Here is a 14,285-nt window from a genome sequence, read left to right on the forward strand (position 1 = left end):
GAAAGAAAATCCCTTTTTTGAGGGGGCTCCTTTTGGCCCTTTTTGTAACACGGGGGGCAATAAAAGGAGCAAAGCGGACCAAGGTGAAAGCAGCACAAGGGAGCGACCGGTCCTTTCCTCGCCTCCCTCCGCCGCGGCCCTGGAGATCCCCTTCCAGCTTCCTCGGCGCTTCTCAGAACAGCGGCTGTTTCCGGGAATCTGAAAACGAAAGTAGAAAACGGAATCCGAGGGGGAGGGAAAGAAGCCACGTGCGAAGACCCGCGGGGGTGGAGGATGCGGGGGGGGCAACCAGCAAGGATCCCCGCCCCCGCGCGCGCCTCTCCTGGCAGGACAGCTGCGCCGGAAGTGACAGGCAGGGTTTCAACTGGTGGAGCAGCGTGGTGTAATGGTTAGGGCGTTGCATTAGGACCGGGAAAACCCAGGTTCAAATCTCCCATTCCTCCATGAGCTTGTTGGGTGACCTTGGTCCAGCCGCTGTCATAGCTTGGGTTGCCAACTCCAGGTTAGGAAATTCCTAGAGATTTGGGAGCCGAGTTTGGGGAAGGCAGGGTTTGGGGCGGGGAGGGAACTCAGTGGGGGTTAATGCCATAGAGTCCGACCCCCAAAGCTGCTATTTTCTCCAGGGGAACTTATATTTGTAGACTAGAGACCCACTGTAATGCCGGGAAATCGCCAGGCTCCACCTGGAGGTTGGCAAGCATGTATCATAACTTAACCTGCGTTTCAGGGCTGTAGGGAGGATAAAACTGATGGGCGCCCCTGAGCTCCTTTAGGGTGGGCGAGATAAAAATGTACTAAAAATTAATTTCCCAGCTCCCGCATAGAGACAGGTGGCGGCTCCGGGGGGAGCAGCAAACCTCGGGGTAACTGAAATATGACCCGCTGCACTAAGTACAGATACTGTGTGCAGCACCAGACCTATACATGCCCGCGGGTGTTCATATACACTCTGAATTTCCATGAGAACCTGCACAGACACAAACGCGGGTGCGTGGGTGCATGGGTGGACTCCATTCTCTCTCTCTCTCTCTCTCTTTCTTCTGGCAGGGAGAGGGGGCTGTTGACTCTTCCAGGCTTCGCAAGGCCATACCCCAGCACACTTCCCACGCAGCCACCAGCCCCCTCCCCGGAATGATTTAGCGGCTTAAGATCTGGATGCAGCTACACACCCACGCCTAGTCCTCCGGATTAGACTGCTGCAATATGCTCGGCCTGGGGCTGCCCTTGAAGACTGATTCGAAACTACAGCTAGCCGGAGAATGTCACCCCTAAACGGTAGATGGGCCGGAGGTTGTATGTCTAAATTCCTTTCTGCTTAATTTATTTATTTAGTACAGTTTTACACCCTCCTTCATCCAGAGACCTGAGGGAGGAGTACATTAGTCTCTCCTGCGTTTTTATCCTCACAACAACCATGTGAGGTAGGTTAGGCTGAAAGAGAGCCCGAGGTCACCCTGCGGGGTGTGTGTGTTTGAATCCAGATCCCCCCGTGCCTAATCCATGACTCTAAACCCCAACACCAAACTGAAACTCGTTCAGCTCTCTCTCGCACAGACCTCCTCTGTCTACGGCGGCGATTGCCGGCGGCTTGCAAGCGGTGAAAGAATTTGCACTCTGCACCTGCTCAGAAGCTCTCTGGCCATTGATATTTTAAGGGCTGGAATCTGATGCTGGGAGTGGCGTCAACCGCTGCAGCGCAGCCCCGGGCGAAGCCAAAACAGCCGCGTCCAGGCGCAATCCGAGCGCGGGGGAAGCGGCTTGGGACGCGCGGCTTGGAGGCGGCCCCGCCACCCCGCCCCGCCCAGCAGGTGGAGTCAATTTGAAGACCGGGTGGGGCGCCCTCCGGTGGTCGCGACAGGCACTGCAAGGGGCGCGACTCTGCTCGCGCTTTCGCTCTCGGTTCGGTGCCCGCGGAAGGAGCTGCGCTCGGGGGCTTTGGAGACCCGCCATGGACAGCCGGGGGGCGCAGAAGATCAGCACGGGGGTAAGTGAGGGGTGGTGGCGGAAGGCCAGCTAGGGCTCCCAGTGCAAATCTTCAGGGATACTTTTGTAAGGGGGGAGGGGGAGAGGAGGACTCTCCAGATGTGCTTCTGGTGGCTGTCGGAGCTCAAGGGAAGGGGTGTGAGTGTGAATGAATGGAGGGGACTTGCAATAGGGAATCCCCATCATCTTCTCCTGATTCCTCACGCACACACCAGTTGAAAGAACCTGGATGAGCCAACTATACATTTTACATTAACAAACACTGACTTGGGACTGTGGACTCCCAGTTTTGCAGGAGAGATTCCCACAGCAGGGGCAGAACTTCGCCCGGCAGGTTTCCCGCTTCAGAGCTCTATCCACTAGGCATCATTCTCTGAGGAGGCACAATTCACAGGGGAGCAACCAGTTCATGCAGCAAGACATGGGAGTTTACTCATAGGTAGGCTGGCTTCCCTCCTTTGGAGTGGCACTTTGGCAACATGTCTGTCATTAGCACACTCTTCTTTCAGGGTAGCATACACGATCTCCCTCCACCCCCCATCTTACTCTCACAACAGCCCAGAGAGGTAGGCAAGGCCGAGATATTTGTTTCTTATTTATTTAGAAATTGCATGTGGCGCCTCTCCAGAGATCTGATCGACTGGCCCAAGACCAGTCCAAATAATCCCTCTCTGGGGGTAATTTTCGGTGGGTAGCTGTGTGGGTCTGCGGAAGAATAACAGGATTTGAGTCCAGTAGTTCCTTAGAGACCAACAAGATTTTCAGAGTGTAAGCTGTCGACAGGCAGAGTTCCCTTATTCAGACACCATAGGCCTGGTTGTTTCCCTGTGAATTTTGCCCCTTCAAAAGCAGGAAGTGCTGATTCTCGAAAGCTTACACTCTGAAAATCTTCTTGGCCTCCAAGGTGCCACTGGACTCAAATCCTGCGGCTCCATCTGGGGGTGTCAGCCTGTGTTTCTTTAGGCTTGGCCTCACACTCAAGCAGCTACACCAGACTGGCTCTCTCAGGGCCGGTTTATATGTCAAATCATTACTCTGCCTCGATCACTGCTTGTCAAGGTTTGAGGTAAAGTCTGAGGGAAAACATCACTTGATTTGTAGATGTATATTCATGGCCTATTTCTTCATTGAAAATCCCACTGTGAGGAGAGGGGTGAAAATCCAATGACGTCACAAAATACTAGCAGGCTACATGACCCCTGAATTTTAAGAATTCAGATTTTCCATGTAAATCATTGAAGATGGGCTACAAATATGCCGAGTTTCACCTTCCTACTTGGGATGGGAGAAGGTGAGCCATTTCAGGCAGAAGCATTTGTTGAAACATGCATGAAACACCACTTGAGCGCTCTACACTTATTCCGTGGACACCTGAGTATTGGCAGCTGACACCACTAGAAAGCATTGCCTGTGGGAGGGGAGTTACGCCCGTGTCATTTAAAGGTTTCTTTTGCATATGCAAATAACTTGTTGATGTGGCAGCTGGCAAGTGACAAATATGCCTCTGTCATCCACTTTCAAGAGGTCTGAAGGCTGCCTCATAAGCCTGCCAGAATGCTTAGGTCTTCATTCGATGCTCCCCTCCACGATTCAGAGACTGGGCTGCCGGCCACAAAGGCTTTTCCTGCAGTGGTCCACCAGTGGCAGAATTCCCTCCCCAGGGAAGTCCACCAGGAGCCCTCCTTTGGGAGACAGATTAAGACCTTTTGATTTAGGAGAGGTTGGGGCAGAGAAATCCTTTCCACAAGAGGATGCTTGCGTGCGTTATTTTGGTGGCTGCTGTTTTACCCTGCTTTATTTTGTTTTTTTGTGAAGTTTTCTTTTTAAGCTCTTCTATTAAACTGAATTGGGGTGAAGTTTTAATACTACTCATTGACCCCCAGTGCCTTGTGGAGGCAGAAGGAAGCCACTGTTTACATATGATCTTTAGATTTCGTGAACAGGTCAACAAACTTCCACACACCTGTCCGTGCACACATGCAAATATCACCAGGTGTGCACACACCTGCTCTTTGGCAGAATGGGGTCTCAAAGCTTTCCTGGTTGCCAAAGGATATAAAGAGGTGCTGAAGCTCATGTCTATGTGGGGCCCACCCAACCTCGTCTTGGACACTGCACCCCACAAATCCAGAGGGGTGGGGAGAAATGACTGAATCTTCTCAAGAGCATAAGAAATGTACTCGGACAGTCTCAGAGGCTTCCAAGGAGCCACTTTTTATTTTCTCCAATCTAAGGGAAGTTCTAGTGCTGAAATTACACTGCTGTGCCTCTGCTGAAAATAAGCCCTCCTCCTCCCACCCTCCTTGCCTGATAGTCACATATGTTGACAGAAGAGGCAATTCAGATGCAAAATTGATATACTCCGACAGAGAACCATTTCCAGAGAGAGGATCCCAGATTCCGCACTGGACATTTTCAGGACTTGACCTTGACCCCAGAGACTGTACTCAATGTCAATTTCTGTCCTGGAACATAGGAGGTGTGTGGAGAGGGTCTCTGAGCATGTTCAAAATGCAACACTCTTGCATAAGCACAGCCTAGTCAAAAACGTGTGATTAGGGGATAATGGAGATTTCCGTTCACAGGGTTTGGTGGACATAGCCCTTTTTCTTTATATCTCCACAAGGGAAGGGGCTACTTACCTTTTTTTTAAAATGCATGCAGAGAATTCAGAGAACATGCTACACCTATTTATTTACCTTATTAATAGTCTGTCTTTCTCATTGAGACTCAAGACTGATTACACAGTATAGTTCAATACAATGGTATATCAATATAATGATATTCTCGTGCTAATTCTTAAAGCCCCCCCCCCAGTGGTAGGGTAAAGAAATGTCTGCTGTGGAGACAAAATCAATGGAAATGAGCCCCCAAAATCTGAATTTTCCAACCCACACAGCCACTATCGAGGTTTTATTATAATCTTTGGGACAAAGCAGATTTGAGAAAGTTTGGAGAAAAGCTGGGGGACTCGCAGTTAAGTGCCTGAATGCACCATGAGGGTGTGCAGAAGCAGGAAAAAAAGCTACTTCCCAAAAGCATGGAACCCGGGGCAGGTAAACTGCACGGAAGCCATCAAGGAGGAGGAGTCCTTTCCACAGGGGCCCGTGTTTCCCCCACAACTGCAAGAGGGTGGAATTAGGGGACAAAACAGGCGGCTCTGGCCAATCTCAGAATCCCCAAAAGTTGGGTGATTCAAGTGAATTTTTTTTTTGCATGGGTTGGTGGGTGGCTTTAGTGGCTCTCAGCAGCCCTGGCCCCTCCCCCACCCATAACTAGGACTTCCCATTCTTTCTTCTACAGACCACCATCATGGCTGTGGAGTTTGACGGAGGGGTCGTGGTGGGGTCTGACTCTCGGGTCTCTGCTGGGTGAGCATTAAACCAATGCCTGATGCATGGGAAAAATTAAGACATCCTTTACAATATCAACATCTGGTGGGAGATTCGAGGGTTGCCAACTCCAGGTTCATAAATTCCTAGACATTTGAGGATGGCACTTAGGGAGGGGAGATTTGGGAGGGGAGGGACCCCAACAGGGTATGTAATGCCATAGAGCCCACCCATGGAAGTAGAAATGCTCTCCAGGGGAACTGATCTGGAGATCCATTGCAATTCGAGGAGATCTGCAGATCCATTGCAGTTCCAGTAGATCTCCACCCTCACCTGAGGATTGGCAATCCTAGGAGATTCTGAGGCTCTCCAAATTCCTTTACTAGTTTCCTGGGATAGGTGGAGTTTTCCTTCTTGGTGTTGTTGGAACTCAATTTACTGGCATGTTTTTAAAGTTTGTGAATTGCTCCAAAGTTGGAGCTCTGATATTCTGCAACCTGTAGTGGGGCCTGAGTAGGCAATCCTGGTCTGGCTTCTTCTGGTGGGACACTTTCAGAGTTCCTTTTCTGGAGCAGGACATGTCAGTCTTTACTCTGCCCTGTCGTTCTCTTTCTTTCTAAGTCTTCCATCTCCTCTCCAGGGAGTCTGTGGTAAATCGCTTCTTCAACAAGCTGGAGCGCCTCCATGACCGGATTTATTGCGCGTTGTCTGGTTCGGCAGCCGATGCCCAGGCCATTGCCGACACGGTGCAATACCAGCTGGAACTCCATAGGTAAGGAGCAGCTCAGGGGACTGCGGCCGTATCCCCAGCTGTGGCCAAATTATCCCAGAGAAAGCCAGATTCCAGAGGGGAGGGCACGGTCTCTCTTCCACCGAACAGTCATGTGACGATACCTTAAAAAAAAACCAGTGAATTAGGGCCGAAGTTCCATGGGCTTAAACACACTTCATGAAATGCCTGAAGTGATCACTGGAGAGGAAAGGAGAGGATCATTTACAAAGTCAAGCTAAAAGGCCAAGCAATGCGAGAGAGAACAGACATGCATATGGACTCTGTGCTATTCAGAGAGCAAAAGAATGCAGCAATCGCATCAATCGAAGGTCCAACAAGAGCAAGTGTGACCCATTGTAAAAGTATTTTAGGAAGAAACAGGCCTGTTCCCTTCGAGTTTTCAATAAAGCCCAAAACTCCATTCCTGGAAATGCAAGTTATGGACTGGCCTGGAGCAGTCTATCTGATAAATCAAGTTCCTCCAAGTGGTGGCAGAAAAACAACCAAAGATGTATTTCTGGGCTATTTCATACTGGCTCAGCTGTTGACAGCTGTTGCTTCCTGTGGATTGCTTTATAGTTTCCCACACTTCTCTGAATCCAGATGTGCTCTTTGTGCATGGCTCAGTCCTCTTGAACCCCATGGCCACTTGCAGAGCTCATGGCAGTAGTAGAAGTCAAACTAGCAAGGTGCTGATTTGCAACCCAACCACTTAGCTGCTATGCTAAGCAGCTCTCATAATAACTGCGCTTATGGCTACACATATAGGTGTTTTAAACGCACTTTGGCTTCTAAAGGCAAACATTTTCTAAGTTTTACACATCTTAAGGATAAAGCACAGCAACAAAAATGGATCAACCCCGAATTAAGGCTTCATTAAGAGTGGGAAGAAAGCATTTTATCTTTAAGCTGTGTGAAACCTTTAAAAAGGTTTGCTTTAGAAGCCAAAGTGGGTTGAATGTATATGAAAGTATAAAGTATAAAGTAAGTAAGAAAATGGAGAAGAGCAATATTTTCTAGCTTAAATGTGTTGTTATATATTCTGTGTTTTTTTCCTTCTATGTATTTTTATTGTCTTTTTCTTTTCCAATTAAACTTTTTTTTAGAGAGACCAAACAGTAGTTTAAACCCTCCAGCAACTGTTCAAGGTGGGAATGAACTGGCTCCAATCCAGAAAGCAGAGGGGATGAGAACTTTAGAACCCATTCATTCTCTAGTTTTGCTGACTAAGGCTGCAGCGCCCTCTCGTGGCCGCGGTGAGCACAGGCGCTTCTCCGCTCTCGGCTGATTTCCTGGAAAGGGAAGGTCCCTCCACGTCAGGAGCCGAGCAAATAAGAGCGGGACCACAAGTGACGCCTGACACAGGTTGGACACTTGCCAGCTTCCTTCAAGTTTTGATGGGAAATGTAGGCATCCTGGTCTTGCAGCTGTAATGGAGAGCCAAGCTGCAAGACCAGGATGCCTACATTTCCCATCAAAACTTGAGGGAAGCTGACAAGTGTCCAAACTGTGTCAGGCGTCACTTGTAGCTTGGCTCTGAGTAACCCGAGGCTCGCCGGGGCGGGTCCTGAGGCGGCCTCTGCCACTGGAAACTCCCGCAGTCTGCAGCCCCAAAAGTCCTTTGCTTCTCAAGCCGTTGCATTTAAATGCATTTTGCAATCACCCGGAAGGAACGTGGCGCCCTCGCCCCAGTTTTGCACATGAGAAATTCCACTCGCTTCCAAAAGGGAAGGCTGCAACAGATGTTTATTTTGTTTTCTCGCATCAGAGAACAGCGAAAGTAGCTTAGAAAACATTAATAAGCTGGACTTAAGCGGAGAGACAGTGTGGGGAAGTGGTTAGAGTGTTAGACCAGGGAGTTCCAATTCTACTGGGGTCACATAGAGGTTTATTTTAAAGAAAAAAATACTCCCTTTGAAAATTCAGCCTTGGGGATCTGTTTATCAATTGTTGGAGGGGAGTGGGGAGAGCCTTTCATTTTCTGATGTTTTATTTACTAGGTGATGTGATTTATCTCCCTGTAATGAAAAGCTTTATCTGCCCATTTCCTCACATCAGGCCCCTATAAAAGGCCCAGGACATTTTTCTCCAGGCCTCTTGGCAACCACACATATTACAGGAGTGTCATAATGCTAAAGGGGGGGAATCACATTTTTAACAGCCTTCACCACAAATATGAGAAAAACAACACTTATGGCCAGGGCTTTTTTTCTGGGAAAAGAGGTGGTGAACTCAGTGGTGGAACGCAGGACTGCACAATTATGTCATTTTGGGTCAGCTGGAACAAGGGGGGAGTTTTTTAAAGTTTAAATTGCCCTTGGCTGCTGGCGCAGAGGGCAATCTCAACTCCCCTCTGTTTGGAGATCAGGGGGCGGGGCCACCGGCCATGTGACCATTTTCAAGAGGTGCCGGAACTCCGTTCCACTGCGTTTCCGCTGAAAAAAAGCCCTGCTTATGGCTGTTTTGAGTGTGTGATGTGCCGTCAAGCTGCCTTCAACCTGTGGCGATCTTATGAATGGAAGACCACCCAAACATCCTCTCGTTAACAGCCTTGCTTAGATCTTGCCAAAGTGCGATAGTCGCATGTCAAACACTCTCACATACACAAAACCCACGGGATTGGAAATGACGGCTTTTCAAAAAAATATGTGATTTAGCTGAGTGATAAAATGCCCCGTATCACGTCTCCTGCATGTCTTAAAGTGGAACATTTTAAAAAAGAGAGAGAGACTTATTTCTGCCACTTGACTGATTTCTGCTGATTGCCTAATTCTGATTATGTCTCTCTGGCAGCTTGAACATGGACAAGACCCCTCTGGTTCTGGCTGCAGCCACCTTGGTGAGAAACATCAGCTACAAATACAAGGAGGAGCTCTCAGCCCACCTCATGGTGGCAGGATGGGACCCCAAGCAAGGTGGGCAGGTGAGTTGGGGGGTGATGCTGGGGGGGGGAGACATTCTCAAAGGGACCCTTCCACCATCCCCCCCCTTATTGTTTGTTTGCAAGCGATCCCCCTCCCCTTCTCACCATCCCCTTACGCAATTTGATTCCGCACAGTTCCTAGCACATCCAGGGGCCCTTCTGACCTAGTAGGTCTTTTGCTGCGTCCAGAAGCTCAACTGATGAGACCGCCCCAAGGATTTAGGAAGTGGGCAGGGGGAGGGGCTTCCAGTCCACTTAAGGCAGCTCTTGGGTGTGCCCGTTGGCCAGTGGGCTTCATGCAGCTTCACAGTAGAGTCTTGGGGCCAGCATAGTTTAAGGGCTGCCTGTCACCCACACGAACCTGCCTGTCCTCTTTGGTCATCTTTAGAGGCCTTGCTTTGGGCGCCCCTGCCGAAGGAGAATAGACAGGTGGCAACCTGAGAAAGGGCCCTCTTGATCGTGGCACTGAAACTTTGGCATTCCCTCCCCAGAGAGATTTGTCTGTCTCCCTCTATTTTAATTGTCGTCTGCCAGCAGGTGAAGTCTTTTTTGTTTGGTTTGGCGCACCTCCAGTAAACTTTTATCGGCCCTCACACCCACCCCAGTTGTGTAGTGTCCGTATTTATTTATTTATTTAGACTCATATTCCACTCGCCCTGCAAACGGGCTCAGAGCAGATTACTACCAAAATAGCATCGGAAATATAAAAACATCAATATACAGTTAATTAAAATAGCAGCATACATATTGTACAACCCTCCAGTATCAACAAACCCGTATATTTGCATGTTTTTATTGAGTTGTACTCATATTTTAAATATTTTAATGTTTTAAATGTTCTAATGTTTGGATATTCCCTGCCATGGAGGCCCTAACTGGGTGGAAAGACACCTCAGAAATATTTTAAATTAAATAAATAATATAGCTCAGCCATTGCCTTATACAGTCCTGGGCTTCAGGTAAGTTTTTCGTTCTTCACCAGGCTTAAGAATCCTCCTTCCTTCTCGGCTACCTTCTTCCTCTACAGGTTTATGGGACGATGGGGGGGATGCTGACCCGGCAGCCCTTTGCCATTGGGGGATCTGGCAGCACCTTTATTTATGGCTACGTTGACTCTGCCTACAAACCTGGAATGAGCCGGGAGGAGTGTCGCCAGTTCACCAAAAATGGTAGCTATCTAGCTGGGTAAGGGGGCAGGGGTCTTTAGCTCACAGGTGTGGGTGTATATCTAAAATTCAGTGCTTGGAAACCGTCCAAGACCCCTCCTTTTAGGCCGTGCCTGGCTGCTTTGGGAGAAGGTGGTCTTTGAAAATCAGATCTTTATGTCCTGGCTTTGACCCTCTTCCAGGACGGAGAATCTGGCTACCGGTGCGGGGTGGGGAAGTGATAGGCCTGTTATCTTTTGTCATTTGGGGCATGACTTCTAACTTGGACTGAGCAGAAGTATTTAAGAGATGCAACAAGGACAATTTGGTGCATGGCTCTAAAATAACTGTATTCCCTTGAAATGTGTGTATGTTGTTTTTTAATCGCAGAAGCATCATTAATGCCCATTTTTTGTCCCTCACATACACACCTGAACAAACACCACGCTGCTGGTTCTAGGCAAATTCTAACTCCTTGTTTCCCCCCTTCTAGCTATCGCCCTGGCCATGTCCCGGGACGGATCCAGTGGGGGCGTCATTTACCTCGTCACGGTCACGGAAGCTGGCGTTAAGGAGGAAGTCATCCTGGGAAACGAACTCCCCCAATTCTATGACAAATGAATCGGATCCCCCTCCCCTCTTTTATAAGCCAATAAATGTTTCTAGTGGAACTGTGTTTATGTGCAAGCGCATGCATACATATGCTCCATAGTATGCAATCTTTGCACATGTTCCGAACTATACACTTTGTAGCATTAATCAGCTTCATCCAGGCCTTCAAAGCAGAAACTTCACTCACCCTCCCTTTCTTATCAGATAATCCAAGAACTATTAAGAGAGCCAGTGGGGCATAGTGGTTAAAGTGTGGGGTGACCTTGATGACCTCAGTTCCTCTCAGCCTAACGTACCTCATAGGATTGGTGTGGAGGGGACAGAAACATATAGGCTGCCCTCAGCTCCTGGGATGAAGGGCGGAATTTAAAAATGCACTAAATTAAAATTTACCAGACCTGATGCAAAGAGGTGGGTGCCTTCCAGGGCTTCCATCTCCAAGCTCCAACATGCAGGGACCCCCCTTCCAGAAAAGGTCCCTTTCGATCTTTCTTGGTGATACTTGATCACTCAGGCTTCCTAAGTTAGGGTTGTCAACTGAACAGGAGAAAAGGCCTAATTTCTTACCATCGAGTCAAGGTGGCTCTCTCATTTCCTGGCTGGCTGTTTTTGCTTTGTGCGTGTCAGCAGGTCAAACTAGATTTGATTTTTTTAAAAAGAGTTGGGTTCAGGATCCCAGAGCCTGACTCATTTATACCAGCCACAGACCAGCCCTGAGGAACTAATTTTCAAAGCACAGCAGGGGGCTAATTTGGGTCAGGACCACAGCAAAGGGGGAGGACAGGTCCCCCCTCCCCGGGCCATTTTCCTGAGACAAAATATCCTTGGGGAAAGTTATTTGGCCTGTTGGGTGACTGCACATGGACAGAAGACAGAAATGACTACAGAACAGGTGTGATGTGCATGGTCCATCTAGCTCCTAATGGTAATCAAACTGAAGTATTACGTATCAGCTGGAGTTGCCAAGTAGTCTTCAAGGGAAGACCCAAGCAGAGTGCATTGCAGTAGCCTAGTCTCGATGTTACCCTGGTGTTGATCCAGGTGGCCAGATCAGCTGTGTCAAGGTAGGGGGCCAACTTCCAAGCCAGACTGAGTTGAAATAAGGCTTTTTTGATGCAACTGCATTAACTGCTTCCCCAGTAGTAACGCTGGATCCAGTATAAACACTAAGCTCTTAACCAAGTCAGCAAGTGTCAGCAGAACTCCTTCGAAAGTGGGGGGCACAATGTCCTTCAATATCTCTGCCTTCCCAGCAGGCACCACTTCTATCTTGTCTGGGTTCAGTTTCAATTTGTTTATTTTCAGCCCATTGACCACAGCTGTTGGGCAATGACGTGAGACCTTTACTGCAGCACCAGGGAATTGGGATAGAAAAATAGAGCTGTGCAGGATCACTGGGGAGAGAAACTTTAAAACTGTTTTCTTGCAGTTTCAACAGAAAGAATACAGAACCCTGTCCCTAGCACAAAGAGGCTGGGGAGAGGAAGAGCTAGTAATTCATCTCTCTGTAACGAATATTTATCTGTGTGAGCTTTTGTGAGCCACAGCTTGCTTCTTCAGATAGGTATGTGAGAGGGAAATTGTACCGGGAAATCTTATTGGGATAAACCAGAGGTCAGAAAACCAGAGACAGATATGGGGTGAGGTGGGAGACTCCACCAATTTATTTTATTTCAACCAATCATATTTACAAAGGAGAAAAAAATTACATCTATGATGTTCAAGGCAAAATGCAGACAATACTCTCATCAGGGAAGGAAGAATTTTATGCTGACTTGAAGACTTTAAAAGTTCATTGCCAGCAAGGGGGATTCCCCATTCCCATCGCACATTTCCTGGGGTGGAACTGGGGCTCAGTACTTGGTCAGACCCGGAGGTGGCTCCTGGGAGACAAGAGGGCTCCGTTTCAGGCTCCAGGGACACTGGCTGCTGTCTCAGGCTCAATCCTAAAACCACTCTTCTTGGCAGCACCCTCCTTCCTGCTAACATTCTCCCCTTTGGTCCCTTGATGTAGGGTTCCTCACTTAACATTTCTCATGCAAAAGCTACCATCTTCACTTTCTGCTGATAATACATCTGCCCTGAACACTAATACATTTCTGAACATTCTATGACCTCACATTAGCTCAGCCAAAAGCTTGTAGGAAGCAGCCAAATTTAGCCCATTTCAAGCAACTACACGTGCATTGTTTTAAATTAAGAATAGGTAGTGAGGGATGGACTAGAACCGGAAGAGAAAGGAACCGAGCAACAACTCAGACCTCCACCATGTCAAAATCCCTGCAGATGATATGCTAAACTAAGCGCAGACTATAAATGAACTTCACTGTCTTTTTAAACAATTACCATTTTGGTTACAAATATTTTAGCTCATTTTCAATCAACTTCAAAGGTTCAATTATCAGAAGAAAAACAAAATCAGCCCCAACCCCCCCTCAAATCAGCCCCCCCCCCCGAACTCCCCTCAAAATTAGCCTAAAAAATACCCCTTCAAAATAAAACCCCTCAAAATCCGAGCAATACAGATGGAAGCCAGAAGTCATTGCTGGGCCAGAACCAGGATTAGGGGGCATTTCAGAGTTAATGGTAGCAGAAGCTCTCTGCACTCTTGAGTAGATCCTCTTTGTTCTCTTCTTATGCCTCAGTCACGGGAACTAAGAACAGGGGGGGAAAATGAGTCATAAGTGAAACCACCATGGAACTGTCAACAGGCATGAAAATCAGAGAGTGGGGGTGGGGATAGACACAAAGGCCATCCAATGTAATGTTTTGCTAAGGAGGGGCTATTTTGGCCAACCTCCCCACGCAGTTCAGCTCACAAACAGAGAGCAGGTGCCATACCGAGAAGGCCCTGCAGAGCAAATGCCACCAAATGACCACTCGAGCAAGCCAGTCAAGCCGCTGGCTTCAGGAAAATCCAGCAGGGCACTAACCCCAAAGGGGAAATCCCTTCCCCAAGAGGGCTCTCAGTAAGACCCTGAGCAAAGGTAAGAGGAAGGAGTCCCTCCATAAGGTCAAAGGTCAGAGCACCAAAAACAGACTGACTAAACGGCACAAGCTGTTCTTGTGAGGAAATGATTCCACAACTCCACAGGTCATAACAATGGCTATAATTTGTACTCTGTTGCTGCTCAGAGGCTAGTCTTGAGGGCTGCAAGAAAACTAGCTGAAAAAACAGTTGGCAGAGGCTCTGATTTCAAAAGGAATACCAGCTACGAGCAAATGGCTGGATTGCAAATGGCTGCCGGTCTGTGGAACAATTGAGTCCACCTGAGAGAAAGCAGAGCGGTAACGGGACCCAGAAAATCTGGAAACTGGGAAATCCTGGCATTACCCAGCAGGACAGGACAGGGATAAAAGAATGGACTTCCTTTGGTGAGGAAAAAAGGAGTTTGTCTCTCTCTTTCTCTCCCCCTAGCCATAGAAAAAATGAAACTAAATTCTGGAGACTCATTTGGTTCTCTCTTAGGAGTCTCTGCTCTTGGGTCTGCCCTTCCTGGATCTTGTTCACAGGCATG

The 14,285-nt window shown here is 48.2% G+C and overlaps 1 protein-coding gene and 1 pseudogene across 1 annotated transcript; one reads left to right on the forward strand and one right to left on the reverse strand.

Moving 5' to 3' along the window:
* The window catches only part of LOC129328021 (zinc finger protein 208-like), a 255,638-nt pseudogene that overhangs the window by 92,651 nt on the left and 148,702 nt on the right, over positions 1-14,285 (reverse strand).
* Positions 1,894-10,820, forward strand: PSMB9 (proteasome 20S subunit beta 9). The gene is made up of 6 exons (XM_054975278.1): positions 1,894-1,984; positions 5,287-5,354; positions 5,956-6,087; positions 8,881-9,010; positions 10,038-10,179; positions 10,649-10,820. The coding sequence occupies exons 1-6, from the start codon at positions 1,949-1,951 to the stop codon at positions 10,774-10,776; spliced, it is 636 nt and encodes a 211-aa protein (XP_054831253.1). The 5' UTR covers positions 1,894-1,948; the 3' UTR covers positions 10,777-10,820.

The sequence above is a fragment of the Eublepharis macularius genome, chromosome 4 (assembly GCF_028583425.1).
Source record: "Eublepharis macularius isolate TG4126 chromosome 4, MPM_Emac_v1.0, whole genome shotgun sequence".
Classification (NCBI taxonomy): Eukaryota; Metazoa; Chordata; class Lepidosauria; order Squamata; family Eublepharidae; genus Eublepharis; species Eublepharis macularius.